Source organism: Microtus ochrogaster, unplaced genomic scaffold (assembly GCF_000317375.1).
Source record: "Microtus ochrogaster isolate Prairie Vole_2 unplaced genomic scaffold, MicOch1.0 UNK110, whole genome shotgun sequence".
In the NCBI taxonomy this organism is placed as follows: domain Eukaryota; kingdom Metazoa; phylum Chordata; class Mammalia; order Rodentia; family Cricetidae; genus Microtus; species Microtus ochrogaster.
The window spans coordinates 899,662-917,803 of record NW_004949208.1 but is presented as its reverse complement, the minus strand read 5'-3'; the positions used below and the strand labels follow the sequence as shown (position 1 = coordinate 917,803).

Here is an 18,142-nt window from a genome sequence, read left to right as displayed (position 1 = left end):
TTCGAGACCAGCCTGGTCTACAAGAGCTAGTTCCAGGACAGGCTCCAAAACCACAGAGAAACCCTGTCTCGAAAAACCAAAAAAAAAAAAGAAATTAGTATTTTAATTCTTCATAATAATGGGTTTCATTAGGACTTTTCTTACATAATCATCATATAGTTCAATTATTTTTACCCCCGTTTACCCTCTCATGCCCTTCCCACTTGTGTTAATATTCTTTTTCCCAGCTGTGCCCCTGCTTCCTGTACTTTGATGTGTGCTACCAGTGAGTTTCGTTAGGTTCATTCATTGGCAAGAGGGTAGTTTATCAGTGGTTGCACACTGAAGGAAATGTCTTTGGCTTCCTACCAGTTGTTGTCAGTATATATAAAAATTTTCATGTAAGGCTGAAGCCTCATGAGCCCCTTCCATTTTCCCTGACCAGTTGCTCGCATGCCTATTCCTGTGGCGATCTTGCATAGGCGATCACTGTTGCTGGAGAGGAGTAGAGTGTTCTTGTCTTATCATATCTGGAAATTAGTGTCCTCACCCTTCATTTCCAATCACACATTCCTTGTGCCTCTTCTTGGACCCTGAGCCTTGGGAGTATAATACAGATGCCCCAGGGTGAGTCCATGACTATCATGGAAGGGAGCATCACAGCAAACCAGTAGGCATGGCACTAGAGAATTATCTGAGAGCTTAGAACTGAGGCAGCAAACTTGATGTGGAGAGAGTAAATTGAGAATGTTACCCCTAGTAACAGTCCTCTTCCAACGAGCCAAACCTCCACTAACTGGGGATCAAGCTATGACCCTAACATGAGCCTGTGGGGGGTAGGTTTCATTCAAACCACTACCAGGTGTTCACTGTGTAAACCAGGCTGGTCTTGGATTCAGAGAATTGCCTGATACTGACTCCTGAGTGTTGGGATTAAAGGCATGTGACAAAGATTCTTTTCTTATTTTAATTCAATGTAAGTGTGGGTATGTGCATATGTGAGCAAGTGTTCTTCCAGGCTAGTCCTCAGATCCCTTTGGGCTGGAGTTAGATTTGTGAGCCATCTGATGTGAGTGCTAGCAACTGAACTCAGAAGTGCAGCACTGCTTCCCCATCTCTCCTGGCCCCTCATCCCCTTATTTTTAAAGACTAGTCTCCGGGCTGGAGAGATGGCTCAGAGGTTAAGAGCATTGCCTGCTCTTCCAAAGGTCCTGAGTTCAATTCCCAGCAACCACATGGTGGCTCACAACCAGCTGTAACGAGGTCTGGTGCCCCCTTCTGGTCTTCAGGCATACACACAGACAGTATATTGTATACATAATAAATAAATAAATATTTAAAATAAATAAAGACTAGTCTCACTTTGTGGACCTGGCTAGCCTGACACTTGTAGAACTACTACTCCTGGTTTGAATATGTAGCTTTGTTTTCTTTTTACTTGATTTTTTTTTGTTGCCTTTTTTCCTTGTTGAAATACATTGTTAGGGACTAGTTATACTTTTGTGCTTTTTCTTGTAGAATGGAGAATGGAGTGCTGGGAAATGCCTTGGAAGGAGTGCATGTAGAAGAGGAAGAAGAAAAAACAGAAGATGAATCTTTGGTTGAAAATAATGATAATGTAGATGGTATGTAGAGTTGCATGCTGCATTCAAGAGATGCGATGACCTATGGTTCCTTTAAATAAGTTATAGAAATAGGGTCCTTATGTTGGTGGTTTCTCCAAAGGTACTTGGGCTGATACAATAGATGTAGGCTATTATTAAAGTGACAGCCTCTCTAAGAGAGTAACTAAATTTATCTAATAACCATCATTTAAGTTGTATATTTAAATATTAAGAACATTACTTTTCTGATGCATATTTATTTTTAAAACCATGTTGCATAGCCCAGTTATTTTAATGTAGGAGTCCTTGGAGCACTTTTGTGTTTTATGCATCTTAGAAAATTAAATATTTTCTGAGTTTGGCTGTTAGAGTTTTACAGATCAAATAAATATAATGTTGAAGAGAGTAAGGAAAGGTTGACATGTCTTCTCTGACTGGTAATCAGATTACTTGAAGTGAATATATGCAGTTTCTAGTCTAAAGAGGTTTGATTTCTTTTGCAGTATGTTGCTTTGCTAGCTTGTATTCTTTTTGCTTTTCTCACTGGGGCACCTGCTAAATGTTAGCCAGGCTATTTGAGGACTTAAAGGGAATGTATTTCTAGTTTCCATTTATGCTTTTATCATTAAACTCGGAGACATGTTTATGCTTCATCTTCTTTAACCATGTAGAGGAAGCAAGGGAAGAGTTGAGAGAACAGGTTTATGACGCCATGGGAGAAAAAGAAGCCAAAAAAACAGAAGGCAAGTCTCTGTCAAAGCCTGAAACTGATACAGAACAGGAAAGTGAAGTGGAGAAGGGTGGAAGAGAAGATATGGATATAAGTGAGCCTGCAGAGAAGCTACAGGAAAAAGTTGAATCAACTTCAAAGCAGTTAACTGAATCCTCTGGAGAGGCAAAAGAAGCAGCAATACCAGGACTGAATGAAACTGAGGTCACTTCTGGGAAGACAGAACAGGCATCATTGTGTGCTGAGGAAGGAAAATCAATTTCTGGAGCTTATGTTCAAAATAAAGAATGCAGAGAAACAGTGCCTCAGGAGAAGGAGGGAGAGGAAATAATGAGCGTAGAAAAAAAGCTAAAAGAAACTTCAGAAGATCAGCCTATTGGGGCTCCAGAAAAGCAGGGCACTGCCATGAAGGTAGAAGCTGAAACAGTAGATGCCGCAGTCAATGTGGGTGTGGATGTGGGTGGGGAGGAACCAAAGGATCAGGTAGCTTCCTCTGAGAGTGAAGTAGGAACGGCTGTTCTTGAGCAACTGTCAGGGCAAGATGCAGTGTCACCAGCGGTGGCTGCAGAGGCTGGGTCAGATGTCTCTGAGAAGCCAGGGCAGGAGATTACAGTTCTTCTCAACAATGGTTCAGTTGATGGACCATCAGCTGCAGAAGATCAGACTCCTAGTGAACCACAGACTTCTGCAGAAAGACTGACAGAGACTAAAGATGGTTCAAGTGTAGAGGAGGTCAAGGCAGAGCTGGTTCCTGAACAGGAGGAAGCTATGCTACCTGTAGAAGAGTCTGAGGCAGCTGGAGATGAGGTTGAGACCAAGGTAGCCCAGAGGGCCACGGAGAAAGCACCTGAAGACAAATTTAAGATAGCTGCTAATGAAGAGACACAAGAGAGAGACGAACAGATGAAAGAGGGTGAAGGTAACCGGAATACACTAGAGCTGCAATGGGTGGAGTCCATTCTAGATTTGACTCACTAATCATTGGTAAAAGTCAGCCTTCCATTCAGAATTTTCAGTCTGCCTTTGGATTAGGAAAGGATTACTTTAGGAAAGGTCTAAATGAAAATGGGGTTAATTTAAGAACATGGTGATGGGTTAAAGTTAAATCAAGAACACCAAGTCTTTAGCTGGTGGTAGCTAATATTTTTACTAATTAAAAAGTAGATCTTCTGATTTCTGAAATTTGGCTAGCTATCAGTAACTTGTGCCATACTAGCCAATGAGGTGATATGAAGGGTGGATTAAAAATGGATTGTGGGATAGGTAGGGAAATAATAGGATAGGCTGGCAGAGAATGCTGAATGGATGTTAACTTGCATGCCTTTGGGTTTTTTAACTTACTGTTCACATGGTTTCTCTTATGTGCTGTAGGAAGTAGGAACCGAACAGTAGAATCCACTGAATTGGTACACTTAAGCAGGCATGCCATTTAAATAAATGAAGGCAGTTAGCATTCTTGTGTCCTTTCCACATTTTGATTTATAGAAATGTTTAGAGGTTATTCACAATAATGATAGTAGTGTGTCCCACCCCTTTTTTAGGGAAAAGAGATAGCAAAGTACTTAGCTATTTATCTCTTGTTGCTTTCCTTCCTCATTTCATGCTTGCTTTGGCTGCTAAACAACTTAGTGGCTTAATCCTGTTTCAATTTTATCAGAATGTTTTAGCCTCTAATTACTAATTGGCACGTCTGACTTGAGTTGTGCTCAGTTGGGGATTCTACTGTATATGTAAATTTCATCTAACATGGGCATTAATGACTACAGGTCTTATTTCAATTAATATCTTGTGTAATTGCTAGACTGTTTCAAGAGTTATCTATTTACAGGTATATTTCAATTCATATTTTTTGTGTAATTGCTAGACTATTTTGAGAGTTGTCTTAAGTTGTAGATTTTCAATGATCCATCTTTAATACTTGACCTTTCTGGCAAGCATCTGCCTATAATGTAGGTCCTTCCCTGCTCTAGTTATCTATTTACAGGTATATTTCAATTCATATTTTTTGTGTAATTGCTAGACTATTTTGAGAGTTGTCTTAAGTTGTAGATTTTCAATGATCCATCTTTAATACTTGACCTTTCTGGCAAGCATCTGCCTATAATGTAGGTCCTTCCCTGCTCTCCAGCCAGCATGGACACAGCCAGAGGTGAACTTGTCAAGTGGTAGTACTGGTGGGCTTCTTAAGTTTCAGGACTTCTTTAGTAGAAAGCACAGAATTGAATTCCTGCTTTTTTTTGAAACAGGTTTTTTGAAAATGCTGATGTCTTGTTTCTTCCTCTTCTCTTCCTAGTGTTGAGGATTGAACCCAGGGCAGCATGTGTATTAGACAAGCACTCCACTATTGAACCAAATCCATAACCTATGAGTGTTATTTGACTGATAAAATTTTCTGTATTTTCCAAATAAGGCATGGGGGGGGGCAGGAAGTCTTTCATCACACCTAATAAAGAGATGGGTAAGTCAGGCTTTAAGGCTTAAATGCTAGTTCACCCCCTCCCCTAGACAGGGCTTCTCTTTGTAACAGCCCTAGCTCTGTAAATAAGGCTGACCTTGAACACTTAGAGATCTGCCTGCCTCTGTCTCCTAGGTATTGGGATTAAAGGTGTGGGTGTGCAGTGCTAGTCCTTATTTTACATGTGAGAACCTGAGTTTGAGTCCCCGGAACCCACATCAAAGCGGGAATGTACTCACATCTATAATACCAGTGCTCTTAAGGGCAGATAAGGAACCACAGACAGGACTCCCAGATGCTTGTGAGACATCTAATTTGGAAAATAGGACAGACACCCTGTCTGATCTCTGACCCAACCCAAGGCTATCCTCTGACCTATATAAGTGTATCCACATTCCCATATATACATCTACACACAGTTAAAGCACTGGTGCCTGAAATGACACTGAGTGGTAGAATACTTGTCTGGCATGAGTAAAGTTCTGTGTTTGATCCCAGCAGCACAAGAAAATAGGAATCCATTTCATGGTACTTGACTTTTTATGGCTTGTAGGATATGAATATCGCTTATAAATCAATGTGTTCTTTTCTTTTTCCTGTTCCATTCTCTGTCTTCTTGGTGTGTTTTAATTGTCATATTAGATATGGTTGGTAAGTGAACAAAAATTTAAGTTACTCTGCTCAGGTTGTTTGTGCTAAGTGGGTATTTGATTTATGTATAGGAATTCCACATCATCATTTGTTTTTGAGGGAGGAGCTCATGAGATTACATGAGGCATCATGCCTGGGTTTGGTTAAATATTTTTTTGTTGGTATTTTTCTTTTGAAACAGGGTTTCTGTCTGAAACTCATTTTAGACCAGGCTGTACTCAAACTCAGATCTGCTTGCCTCTGCCTTTTGAGTGCTGGGATTAAAAGGTGTGTGCTGCCATTACACCTTTTATTAAAATAAAAAGACATGACAGCTTTTCATTAAATCTTTAGGTAGTAAAAATAAATAATGAAATTTTAAGCAGTATTGTGAGAGTACATGTATCTACTTCTGTACTCTGATTATTGTAGGAGGATGTGTGGAGTCATTAAAATGAATCTAGTCTAAACTTCAGGGCACTACATTACATGAAAAAGGTAACACTGGAGCTGGATTAGTTGTTAAGAGCACATATTGCTCTTGAAAAGGACCAGTTTGATTCTCAGCCCCATAGTAGACAGCTCACAACTGCCTGTAACTCCACCTCCAGGGCATCTTTCTGGGCCTCCACGGGTGTGTATGTATGTATGTATGGTGTGTATATATATGTGTATGTGTATATATATATATATATATATACACACACACATACATACATACATGATTAAAAATCTAAATTAAAAAATGCTTTAGTAGCTCTACTTCAGAAGCACTAAATTGCATAGTCAGAGTCAAATAAAAGAGCCTTTTTGTATTATGGGAACTTAATAACTAGCTAGTTGTGGAGCTCCTGTCTCAGAGACCTTGTCTCAGAAAATAAGGTGGAAAGAGGTAGAGGAAGCACCTGACACTGACTTTTTGTCTCTGTGGATATATGCTACACACAATTATGAGACTTTTGGTTAGTTATGGTTTAACTATAGTTGTTAACTAGGTCGTTATTTGCAAATGTTCAGGTACTGTTGGTTTGTGCTACCAATTGGAAATATACAAGAATGTTCTATGCCTGTTGTTATGAATCAGTGTTGATTTGCAGATAAATTGCTGAGACAGGCACTATGGCCAGGTGTTTAGTAAGCACTTGAGAAGGAGAGGCAGCCAGGTCTCTCTTGGCTTGAAGCCAGCCTGGTATATACGTCAAGTTTAAGAACGGCTGAAGTTAGACCTTGTCTCAAACAACAACATTTTATAATCTTTGAGTTGGAGTTAAAAATGTTGAACATGCCTGGTGGTGGTTCATGCCTTTAATTCCAGTACTCTGGGGTGGAAGCAGGAGGATCTGGATCTCTGAGTTGTAGACCAGCCTGGTCTACAGAGTGAGTTTCAGAACAGGTTCCAAAGCTACAGAGAAACCTTGTCTTGGGAGGGAAAAAAAAACCCAAAAAAAGTTGAGCATGCTGTCAGCTATATATTTCCAGCTACTAGGGAGATGCAGAAGGATTGCAATGTTTGGTCTTTGGGGCTAGTTTGGGCTATATAGTAAGAGTTTGTTTCTTTAAGAAGAAAGTGGAAGGGGCTGGAGAGATGGCTCAGCAGCTAAGAACAGCCATTAGCTACTCTTCCAGAGGTCCTAAATTCAATCCCAGCAACCACATGGTTGCCCACAGCCATTTGTATTGAGATCTGTTTCCCTCCTCTGGCCTGAAGGCAGAACACTACATAATATATAATATAATAATATATAAATAAATGAGTGAATAAATAAATTTTAGAAAAAACAGCAACAAAAACAGAAGCATGGGCAGTAGAGGCACACACACGCCTTTAAACCTAGCATTCAGGAGATAGAGATAGGCAGATTTCTGTGAGTTCAAGGCCAGCCTGATGTACAAGAGCTATTTCCAGGAAAGCTAGGGCTGTTACACAGAGAAACCCTGTCTCAAAAACCAAACCATACAAACAACACCCAGAAAAAAATAAAACAACAAAGAGCCTCAACTAGCATAATACATACTTAATTTAAGTGATGATTGTGTCAACTGAAACAGCTGGTGTTTTGGGTTTTAAATCTTATAAAAGCTTGTTTCTGACTTGTGACTGTGTATCAAAATAGGTGTAGGTATGGTTACATATTTAAATGAAAATTGTTTTTTGAATCAGGGTTTCTCTGCCCTGGCTGTCCTGGAACTCTTGTTCTTGGGCTGACCTCAAATTCAGAAATTCACCTGCCTCTGACTCCTGAGTGCTAGGATTAAAGACATGTGCCACCAACACTTGGTTTATGTTGAAATCTTAAGAAACTGGCTTGTTCCTAGTTTTTTTCTTTTTGTTGTTTCTAGAGTCTATCTGACATGCTCTTGTCATTTTCTTTGTCTTCTTCCTCTTCCCCATAGCTTCTTGTAGGAAAGCTAGTCCCTTGGCTAATTGTGAATGGATAGGATTATTTAGGTTTTGGTACTTTCAGTGTACTATTTATTTAATGAATGACTAAAACTTGTCTGCTGCGTAGATACGAGATTCTTGGAAGGCTTTATTTCCTTAGTCCTTAAACGTTGACATTTTGATGAATAGACTAGTTTAGATTTGAATTAGGTGTTAACCTCTGATTTTAACTTCAGATGCTAACTGATGTGGGTTAGCCTCTTTCCTGTTCTGTCTTAGAATGTAGGTTGACAGATAATTTATCAGAATCTGACCAAATAGAAAATACCTTTAGTTACATCTCAATACTGAGGAATTTTTGCTTGTAGAAACTGAAGGCTCAGAGGAAGAAGACAAAGAAAATGACAAGGCTGAAGAAAACACAAATGAATCAGTTCTTGAAAACAAGGTAAGTTGTTATTCCTTCAGTAACTTTGTTACTGTAGGCCCATGGCTTACTAGAATAGAAAGGTAGATAGCTGGTTCTTGGTTAGGGCGTAGAGGTCCTTTATTCATCATAAAATGAAATGCAGCATCACAATTGCTTCACTTTACATGGAGACCTTAGATACTAGGGGCCCATTTCACTTTACATGGAGACCTTAGATACTAGGGGCCCATTTCACTTTACATGGAGACCTTAGATACTAGGGGCCCATTTGGTAGGTTTTATAGAGAAGGCCTGCATTTTGAGTTGCAACCAACCTTCCTTTTTAAAATGATAGTAGATATATTTTCAAAAGATCTCTTGTACTTCTGCCTAATGCCAATGATTTGGATATACTTCAGTCTCTTCAAGAAAACGAAGAGGAGGAGATTGGGAACTTAGAGCTTGCCTGGGATATGCTGGATTTAGCAAAGATCATTTTTAAAAGGTAAAAACTCTTGGTGCTTTTAAGTAGATTGGTGTTTGAAAATGCAAAAGCACTTTAGGATTAGACAGTTATTTTTAAGGCTTTTCTAATTACCTTTCTTTTTAGGCAAGAAACAAAAGAAGCTCAGCTTTATGCTGCACAAGCCCATCTTAAACTTGGAGAAGTTAGTGTTGAATCTGGTAATGCATTTTCCAATTTTGCTGTCTCCTAACTTCCTTCATGTCCCCATTCTCTTGTTTCTATAGACAGAAGAATAGGTCTGAGTTCCTTATAGTGCCTAGAGCAGTGAAACAGCCTTGTAAATGGTTTATCTGACAGTTAAACCAAACTTAGCAGGGGAAACAGAGATAGGAAGATCTTTGAGCTCAAGAGCAGTATGGTCTATGAAGCAAATTTTAGGCCACCCAGAGCTATAGTGAGACCCTGTTTGGAAAGTTAGGAGGAAGGGAGAAATTGGAATGTAAAATGAGACTATTCCTGAACTGAATTCTGAAAGTGCTTTATATTAAATGTTGTACAATTCTCGATGTTTTGTCTTCATTAGAGAATTATATCCAAGCTGTGGAGGAGTTCCAGGCTTGCTTAAGCCTCCAGGAACAATATTTGGAAGCCCATGACCGTCTCCTTGCAGAGACTCACTACCAGTTGGGTTTGGCCTACGGTTATAACTCTCAGTATGATGAGGCAGTGACACAGTATGGCAAATCTATTGAAGTCATTGAGAAGAGAATGGGTGAGTGAACAGCAGCTACTTTATGCTTAGATGATGCAGCAATTTACTGTGGGGGGAAAACAAGGTCCTTTTGGTACTAATGATTTAAGCCTGTTCTTTGTAGCTGTACTAAATGAGCAGATGAAGGAGGCTGAAGGATCATTTACTGAATATGAGAAAGAAATTGAGGAGCTGAAAGAACTGCTACCTGAAATTAGAGAAAAGATAGAAGATGCAAAGGAGTCTCAGCGTAGTGGGAATGTAGCTGAACTGGCCTTGAAAGCTACTCTGGTTTGTTGAGTTTTTTCTTAAAATTTTCTAAATAACATGGTACCTGGGCTGCCCTGGACCTCTCTCTGTAGACCAGGCTGGCCTCGAACTCAGAGATATGCCTGCCTATGCCTCCCAAGTGCTGGGATTAAAGGTGTGCGCCAGCACTGCCGGACTGTCCATGAGAGAGTTGATCAGAATAAGAGGTCATCTCACTTGTTCCAAACAGTACAGTTGGTAGAAAGTATGCCATGTGCAGACACACTTGTTTAAAAGCTCTCACTGTTACTTTGTGTGGCCATCGGCTTTTCTTTGCTTTTCAGCATAAATACTATGTTAAACTATTGTAAAATGTTTTTGACAATACCATATAGAAAAGGCTGAAGTCATGGAATCTCTTAAACCTAAATTACCTGGCTCCATTGCTGGCCATAGACATGCTTGCTGGGGAATGTTCTGTCAGAAATAGGACATGAAGGGTTTAGTTTCTTGTTTGTCTTTGTGTGGAAGACCTTGCCAGTGATGCTGAAACCTTTTAATCGATTGCTTGGTGGGTAACATAAGCCTGGGTGGCTGGGGTTCTATGCTATACCTTACTGTGTCTGTGTCTCACAGGTAGAGAGTTCCTCTTCAGGTTTCACTGCTAGTGGAGCAGGCACCTCAGTCTCCATGGTGTGTATTGTGTGTGTGTGTTTCCTTCAATAAGCCTACCTTGAGTCAAATAAGGTTTTTGTAAATTGCTAATAACAAAGAATTATTTTTGCCAGATTGCCAATAGAAAGCCAACAGATGGTGCTTCCTCGTCAAATTGTGTGACTGATATTTCCCATCTTGTCAGAAAGAAGGTAAAATTTACATGTATTTATTTTTTAACCTTTTCTCCAGTCTACATTTGCGGGTAGGAAGTCTGAAATAATACACTAGCAGTAATTGATTCACCCTCTTAGTGGCACAGTGTAACACTCATTTTCAAAAGAGTGAATTATTTTTTTTGTTTTTGGTTTTGGTTTTTCGAGACAGGGTTTCTCTGTAGCTTTGGAGCCTGTCCTGGAACTCCCTTTGTAGACCAGGCTGGCCTTGAACTCACAGAGATCCGCCTGCCTCTGCCTCCCGAGTGCTGGGATTAAAGGCGCGCGCCACTACCGCCTGGCCAAAAGAGTGAATTCTTTACGTGAACCATTTCACTTAGCATACCTTACATAGCAAACTCATGGCTTCTTAGCCTGGGGCTACTTGGAAAGCTAAACAGGATTGATTAAGATGAGTACATTTTAAAATCTTGACTGGTTTAGCATGGCTGTTGACACTCTTGCCAATAGTCCCAATCAATAATTCTTTCCCTGAGGGGTAAATCTTGGCTTCTGTCTTTACTGACAAGTAACCTATTTGTACTCTTCGGATCTCTACCCCTCCCTCTCCCCAGTTCCATGTGTCCCAACTAGGGAAATGTTAAGATAAAATACACTGGGACATAGCAGTTTATTCCACTGTGTAGTGGTCAGCATTGCCTTGTGCTAGAGAACAGAGCTAGTGAGCTGTGAGTCAGGATGTTCAGGATATTGGCACCATGGGGATTACGGGATTATTTTGCAGCTTGTGTTTTTAAGATAAATATGAGGCCTTCATAATTGTATCTTTAGAGGAAACCAGAAGAAGAGAGCCCCCGGAAAGATGCAAAGAAAGCCAAGCAGGAGCCAGAGCTGAATGGAGGCAGTGGGGATGCTGTCCCCAGTGGACAGGAAGGTTCAGAAAACATGGAGGCTGAGGTGGGTAGTTTTAAGACTTGGCCACTTGGCCTAACCTGCTGCTTTCAGGGCTGGGAAGCCAGGCCTTCCAAGTGCATATGATATAATAACAGAATGGTTGTACTGAATATAGTTTGCTTATGAATGCCTGACAGATTTTATGATTTCTTTCATGAATTATTGAAAGGTAAGACTATTTGATCCTTCCCATGTAATGTGTGAACTGCTGGCTTTTTCAGCCTTAGCATCTTGTAGTTTTGTTTCATAGAAAAGTGCAAACTTCCCTGTGTTTACTTGTGACTGAAGCCTGCTACGTTATACATTATGGGATGGCTTATGTCATACCTTAAGTTATACCTAGGCTCTTTGTCTTTTAGGCTGAGAATCAGGCTAAAAGCCCAGCAGCAGCAGAGGGGACAGTGGAGTCTGCAGCTACAGTTGAAGGCACTGCATGTTAAGAGGGAACAGAACCTTTCTCCCAAGGGAAAGTGGTTTTGTACATAATGTATTTTTTCACTTTTGGGGGTTCTTTTTGTATAACTTCAATAAAGATTGTAGGCAACAGCTAAGGCTTTTATGGCTTTTTCTTAAAATATAATATGCCTTGGGGCACTAGGTTGTTTTGGTGTATGTGTTTACTGTGTATGTTGCTGTTGGACAACCCACTTCCTGTCTAATGCAGAGGTGATCAAATATGGCTAGATGTCCATCTTCTGGTGCTAAGTTTCTACTTCCAAATACTTGGCTGAATTTTATTGTCTTGCACTTTCAGTGGTGCTGTTCCTGGATTGGGGGGGGGGGGTCTGCCAAACAAGAACTGGGTAGGAATGTACTTGGTGCAGAAAATGGATGATTGGATATGAGCCAGGTCTTGGGTTGTACCGATTTTCTTTCACCTGGTTTCCAATTAAGACTATAATCCTATGCTGGAAAACTGATAAAAACATGGGAAGTGATCCCTGAGGAAAACAGTTGGTATGTTAAATCAGACACAAGTTCTGACTGGAAAGGCTCAGATTGAGGTGGGGGTAACTGGAAGAATCTGGAGGAGAAAGTCTGATCTGTACATAGTAAGGTTGCAGTATGTCAATAATTGGAATTGTTCTATTGTCTGCAGTTTTGCTTTAGAAAAAATAAATATGCTAATTAAAAATCTTTCTTCTGGAATTATACTTTTTTACAAGAAGGGTTCTGGGTTACCTGGAGTACCTCACTGGGATATGGGGTTGAGTGACAAGCTGTTCTGTCAGTTCTGGGTATTTAGTTGAGGTGCTAAAGGCCATCCTATTGAGTGCAGGAAGTGGGAGCTGCCTTACACTGGCTCACTGGCTCTTTTGTTTTTCCAAGACAGGGTTTCACAGTAGGTTTAGAGCCTGTCCTTGAACTAGCTCTTGTAGACCAGGCTGAACTTGCAGAGATCTGCCTGCCTCTGTCTCCAGAGTGCTGGGATTAAAGTCATGCGCCATCACCACCTGGCTCTACTGGCTCTTTCAAAGGCCAGTGTTGAAACAGATCCCCCTCATTGCTGTTGGAGAAGCATAGAGCCTGGGGGCAAAGTAGTGTTGAGTGCGGATGGCATTGTGCTGAAATGACAGTTTTTGTGGGTTTTTTTTTTCCTCTCACAAATTATTTCTCTGGGCTGGTCACTAAGGCTTGGGCTCATCCTGACTTTGAACATTGTATTGTTCTGAGTCCTAAAGTTTCTCCATCTTTCCAGTTGGAATTGACTTGATATGACCAGTACAAGATCTTTGCTGATTGGATTTGTAGTTGTTCAGAATGCTATTCCAGTACATGATCTACTTGGCTGGAACCTAAATCTTCAGAAAGCTTTGGATTGTGGATGGATAGATTTCTGTCCAGAAGTACTGACGAAGCTGGGACTGTAGTGAAATCTGACAATAAAGCTAGCTTTAGTAAAACAGCTATTTTCAGAGATTTGAATGCCAGGCAGTTACTGTGGATATCTGAAATCATTTACTCCTCAATCTGTTTTGCGAAAGGAAAATGTACAGAAAAACTAGTTGGCTTGGTTGGGATTTATCTAAGACTTTATTAAAAAAAAAAAAACAAAACTGCAGGTCAGGCTGGGCGGCGGTGGCGCACACCTTTATTCCCAGCCCTCGGGAGGCAGAAGCAGGTTGATTATTGAGTTTGAGGCCAGTGTGGTCTACAAGAGTAAGTTCCAGGACAGCAGGACTATTATATAGAAAAATCCAGTCTCGAAAAACCAAAAGAGAAAAAAAAGCTACAAGTCTAGAACTAGGCCTTCTGTCTTCAAAAACTTGGTGGGTTTGGGTCAAAACTGGTGGGATCTCAAATGCTCATCTTCATCTGTGACACGAAAGCCTCTTCTGTGGAAGGCTGGGGGTCTACAAAGCCAGGATTGTGGGAGAAGGAACTGGTTTCCAGTGAAGATGGATTGGATACCTGTAGAACATGAAAGGTAGTTTTGTTGTTGTTTTAATTTAAGCAGAACTAGAGGTAAAAAGATTGTGGAGTGCCGGGCGGTGGTGGCGCACGCCTTTAATCCTAGCACTTGGGAGGCAGAGGCAGGCGGATCTCTGTGAGTTCGAGACCAGCCTGGTCTACAAGAGCTAGTTCCAGGACAGGCTCCAAAACCACAGAGAAACCCTGTCTCGAAAAAAGCAAAAAAAAAAAAAAAAAGATTGTGGAGTTTATCTGTGGACAAAGTCACAGAGAAGCAGGTTCTGCTACACAGTGTTTAGTGGGTAAATTTTAAGGATCAAATGGGTTAATATAGTCACTGATGCATACTAGCTAATAGAAGCTGATCAGTCATACTTTCTAGCTCCAGTGGATTCTTACCAGTGGTGGGTACTGGAACTGGTACTCATGGGCACTTGCTGGATTGATCTCTGCCAACGTCTGGACATCTGCGTCTCTTGCATTCACCAGTCTCAGAAAGAGCTCAGCTTGACCTGCCTGGGAAAAGGAAGAGTGGTACTCCATCTGAATCTTGGAGTAGACCCAGTCCCTACCCTCCACACGTACCTGGGGAATTTCATTCTGGCCAAGACTGAGGTTGGAGTTAGGAGGAAGGATCTGAAGTGGGAGGCGCCAACGTCCACTAAGCATCTGCTTATCTTGGTCAAATAGCAATAGTGAGGCCCAAGCCTTTGGTTGTGGTGCCCATGTAACACTCTGCCAGGCATGTAGTTCACAGATCAAAGATACCAGTGGTGATGGAGGCAATCTGTAGAACAACCAATGCCATGTAATACTAAGCCAAAATACCTTTTTAGGGCTTTTGTCATTCTGAGCCCCCAGGAGCACCTGTGTACAGATTTAACAATGAGGTGAGGCCTTCATTACTGACAGTGACTGACCTGGGTACAGGCTGCCTGCTTGCAAGGATGGCACAGTTGCCCATAGGTCCAGGAGCTGACGGTGGTGGTAAGCAAAGGGCTGGAGGCAATGCTGTGGTCTCTCCTGTATTCTGTCCATCCTGGACCAATCTTGTCAATAGCTGCACCCAAACCCAAGAAGCCTCAAGGCCCCATAGGAAGTCATAGAAAATGACAAGGCCAGCCCTGAAGAATACAAATCTAAGCACACAAATCAAATCCTCCCGTTCCTTACCCCCAGTACTCCCGTGTGTCTACTTAAATATCAGTAGTGGCTGAGTTAAAGAGGCTGTGAAGGAGAGAGCTGCCCTCACCCAGGATCATACGGTGCAGGGCCTAAAGCATCAGATGCTGGTAGGAAGAAGCGGCGATCGAGACCTAAGGTCCTTGTCATGGTTCCATTAACTATCTGCTGTGGACAAGAGTTTAAACCATACAGAACTGCAGATTGCCCATACTCCCCAAACTACATGCCAGGATTGCCAGTTTCCTCACAGATGTTGAAGTGTCATGGAAATTCTGGACATTTGTTGAACTTGGCATTGGTGGAAGGAGGAAGGATTTATCACCCCTTCTACTCAGGTGCGGCCAGGGATCAGCTAGGAGCTGAGGCTCCCTGGGTCCTAGAAACAGAAAAGGTTGGTTTGAGCTAGAGGAACTGAAGTGAGAAATCGGTAAAATAGAGTTATATACAAAAGGCACAAAGATAGGTGCATAGACACAAAACGATGATACACACATGGGCCTCATTCTGCAGGCATGGACCCTTCACCCCTTCTCTTGGGTTGAGTATCTTGGTATGGGCAAGGAAGGAGTTGGGTTTTCACTTACCCCAGGGCGCCAGACTCAGGCCCTTCTTCTGCAAGGCCTGTATTTCTGCCTCCAAGAGCCGGTTTTCGGCTTCCACCACTAGAAGCTCCTCAGAGAAGGCAGTTACTTTTTCTGAGATGAATTAAAGTGACGTGTCATCCTTTTTTTTAAAATATTTATTTATTTATTATGTGTACAGCATTCTTTCCATGTGTGCCCGCAAGCCAGAAGGGGGCGCCAGATCTCATTTTTAGATGGCTGTGAGCCACCATGTGGTTGCAGGGAATTGAACTCAGGACCTTTGGAAGAGCAGTCAGTGCTCTTAACCACTGAGCCATCTCTCCAGCCCCCTACGTGTCATCCTTTATGTAGTTCTCCAACATTAAGGTTTTCTGTGCAAGTCCGAATTTATCAAAAGGTTTTCCTATCTTGACCTCAGGCGGCTCCCACGCCAGTGGTGCCCTCCCTCACACCCTTTTCTCCTCCCAAGCCTAGGACCTCAATGTGCAAAGGTTCTCTAGGCTTGCCCTCCTCCTGCTCACCCTTGCGATTCTGCCACCGCCTCAACTCCAGGGCTGATGCCTCCACTTGCAGCTGCCATATTTTGTCCAAAACTCCGGGGTCCCGGCCACCACCGCTCACGTAGGCCTCACGTAGGGCCCTAGCGAGGAGGCAGCAGAAAGCAGTCTCCCCAGCCTGAACAGCCTCCCGCCCCTACACTCCACCCCCCGAGCTCGGGACCTCACTGGATCTCTGCAGGCAGTGTTCCTGGCTTGACCGGCGCAGGCGCACATCTCTTTGCCTCCTTAAAAGAGTCCCTCTGAATGCTGACGCAGGGAGGTGATGTCACGGACCCGAGACCAATCCCGAGCCCACGGCCCCGCCCCACTCGCGCTCCGCAAGGTTCCGCGGGAGTCTCACCGGGGCTGTGACTGTAGCGCTAATATGCGAGCCCCCAGCCTTTGCAGAGCGCCCCGTGTCCGGCCGGCCTCTGCCTTGAGTTCTCGGAGCTCGCGCTGCAGGCCGAATGGCGCGGGAAGTCCTCCCATGGGTCCCGCTACGCCAAGGAGACGCCGATTTAGCTCTGAGGGAGACAGGGGCCGAGTCAGGTGAGTCTAGCACAGCAGCAAGGCCCCGCGGCGACGCCTCCCTACCTCTCACCCTCTCCGCGGCGCTCCAGGGCCTGGCTTTGCGCTTCTGTCTCTGCCACGCGCCTAGCACGGGTTCCCTCCAATGTACGCAGCCTCTCGCCAGGGCTCCCTGCAGTCTGCGAGGTGGCACCCTCTGTCGCCCAGGGGCGCATTTCCTTTAGGGACAATCTCAGCAACTGCACCTGCAGGTAATGGGACCCGCTAGCTCTGAACTGGGTGATCTCCCTCAAGTGTTACCTACAGGTATGAAGTTTGTATCTATGCTGGGTGTAGGTGGGTGTGTACCTCCGCTGTCAACCTCTTTAGAGCAGATTTACTGGCCTCTTCCTGCTCTGGATGGCTCTGTTGCTCTTGTGCCACAATCTGGGGGCAGGGAGAAGAAGACTCCTGAGAATCCTGCTTGCTGGAAAACCTACCCCAACCATTGACGACCCTTACCGTGGTGCCCCGTTGTTCCATGGCTACTGAAGGCTGTGTTCCATGTGTCACCTCCGGAGTCAGTCGACCAATGCAGAATCGTTGGGTGTGGGTGGCCAACAAAGCCCAGGAGCGGAAAACCATGTCACAGGACTCGCAAGGCAGAAATCCGGACTCCCCAGAGTAATCGGCCATGGGATGGGATCCTTTAATGACAGCAGTGGAGTCCTATAGAGGGTATGGCAAAAGGGAAAGAACAGAGAGAAAAGGCCAACTCTTAAATCTCCAAGATCTTCAAATTTATGTTTATGTTTGGGGAGGAGCCCTAGCTCCCTGGGCAGCAAGTACAGGCCTAGACAGGCCAGAACAATGTCCCTTGCCACCTTTGGGAGGAGCCCCAATTGAGAAAGTCTCAGTCTGTTCCATCCATTGCATGAGTTTGGCCAAGTTGGCAGCAACTTCGATTTCTTTCCTTACAGAAAAGGCAGCACCTTTGCCTAACTGGGCCATATCACTTTGATCACTTCATAGCCTGTGGCAGGCAAGTGTTGTCTGTATCACTGATGTCCTCTGAAGTGGACAGGATTCAAGTTAGTGCTCTTCTCCACTGCAGGGAACATCAGAAGCTGCAATCTGTGTGCCTCTAAGCAAACACAGAATTACCGGGCTCCAGCTGTAGTCAGAATCAAAGACTGGTCAAATCATCTGTGCATCTATCAGGATTGTAAGAAGTTACCAAAGCACTCCTTTTCTAAACAAGATAGGGTCCTGAAGGTGTTTGCCACAAATACCCCAAATGCGGAACAAGTTACGAAGTGTGTAAAAAAATACTCTCAATTTAGCTCAATTCCAAAAGAGAAAAAGATCAATTTAGATTTGTTATGAAGACAAATGGTAAATGGCTAAGCCTTAATCTTTGTCTACTCCTCAACCCCAAGTTTGATGTTTTTTTTCCCCCAACAACATTCTTGTTT

The 18,142-nt window shown here is 42.9% G+C and overlaps 2 protein-coding genes across 3 annotated transcripts in view; one reads left to right on the top strand and one right to left on the bottom strand.

Moving 5' to 3' along the window:
* The window catches only part of Nasp (nuclear autoantigenic sperm protein), a 23,344-nt gene extending 10,768 nt beyond the window's left edge, over positions 1 to 12,576 (top strand). The window contains exons 4-13 of the mRNA XM_013355299.2: positions 1,498 to 1,604; positions 8,150 to 8,229; positions 8,610 to 8,695; positions 8,801 to 8,874; positions 9,240 to 9,428; positions 9,532 to 9,698; positions 10,293 to 10,349; positions 10,445 to 10,522; positions 11,318 to 11,443; positions 11,800 to 12,576. Of these exons, the coding sequence (XP_013210753.1) occupies positions 1,498 to 1,604; positions 8,150 to 8,229; positions 8,610 to 8,695; positions 8,801 to 8,874; positions 9,240 to 9,428; positions 9,532 to 9,698; positions 10,293 to 10,349; positions 10,445 to 10,522; positions 11,318 to 11,443; positions 11,800 to 11,880 (1,045 nt within the window). The 3' untranslated portion in view covers positions 11,881 to 12,576. The remainder of the gene's footprint in view (positions 1 to 1,497; positions 1,605 to 8,149; positions 8,230 to 8,609; positions 8,696 to 8,800; positions 8,875 to 9,239; positions 9,429 to 9,531; positions 9,699 to 10,292; positions 10,350 to 10,444; positions 10,523 to 11,317; positions 11,444 to 11,799) is intronic.
* A 967-nt stretch (positions 12,577 to 13,543) lies between these two features.
* Positions 13,544 to 17,669, bottom strand: Ccdc17 (coiled-coil domain containing 17). 2 transcript variants are annotated; one of them, XM_026778175.1, is made up of 13 exons: positions 17,190 to 17,669; positions 17,037 to 17,114; positions 16,762 to 16,933; positions 16,522 to 16,684; positions 16,347 to 16,427; positions 16,143 to 16,261; positions 15,622 to 15,732; positions 15,286 to 15,413; positions 15,105 to 15,202; positions 14,773 to 14,976; positions 14,438 to 14,639; positions 14,252 to 14,368; positions 13,544 to 13,852 (listed from the first exon to the last, which is right to left on the bottom strand). In XM_026778175.1, the coding sequence occupies exons 1-13, from the start codon at positions 17,361 to 17,363 to the stop codon at positions 13,739 to 13,741; spliced, it is 1,761 nt and encodes a 586-aa protein (XP_026633976.1). In that variant the 5' UTR covers positions 17,364 to 17,669; the 3' UTR covers positions 13,544 to 13,738. The 2 variants fall into 2 exon arrangements, with proteins under 2 accessions (XP_026633976.1, XP_026633977.1); XM_026778176.1 differs by lacking the exon at positions 16,347 to 16,427 and having other exon boundaries at positions 14,252 to 14,639.
* Positions 17,670 to 18,142: the final 473 nt, after the last annotated feature.

What these genes read in the sequence shown, in the direction of transcription:
- Ccdc17 (XM_026778175.1), bottom strand. Translation starts at nt 17,363, where the DNA reads ATGGCCGATTACTCTGGGGAGTCCGGATTTCTGCCTTGCGAGTCCTGT. An exon ending in TGGAACAACGGGGCACCACG is followed by an intron (nt 17,115 to 17,189) that starts GTAAGGGTCGTC and finishes CCCTGCCCCCAG; the next exon opens with ATTGTGGCACAAGAGCAACA. An exon ending in CCTGCACCGTATGATCCTGG is followed by an intron (nt 14,977 to 15,104) that starts GTGAGGGCAGCT and finishes TGTATTCTTCAG; the next exon opens with GGCTGGCCTTGTCATTTTCT.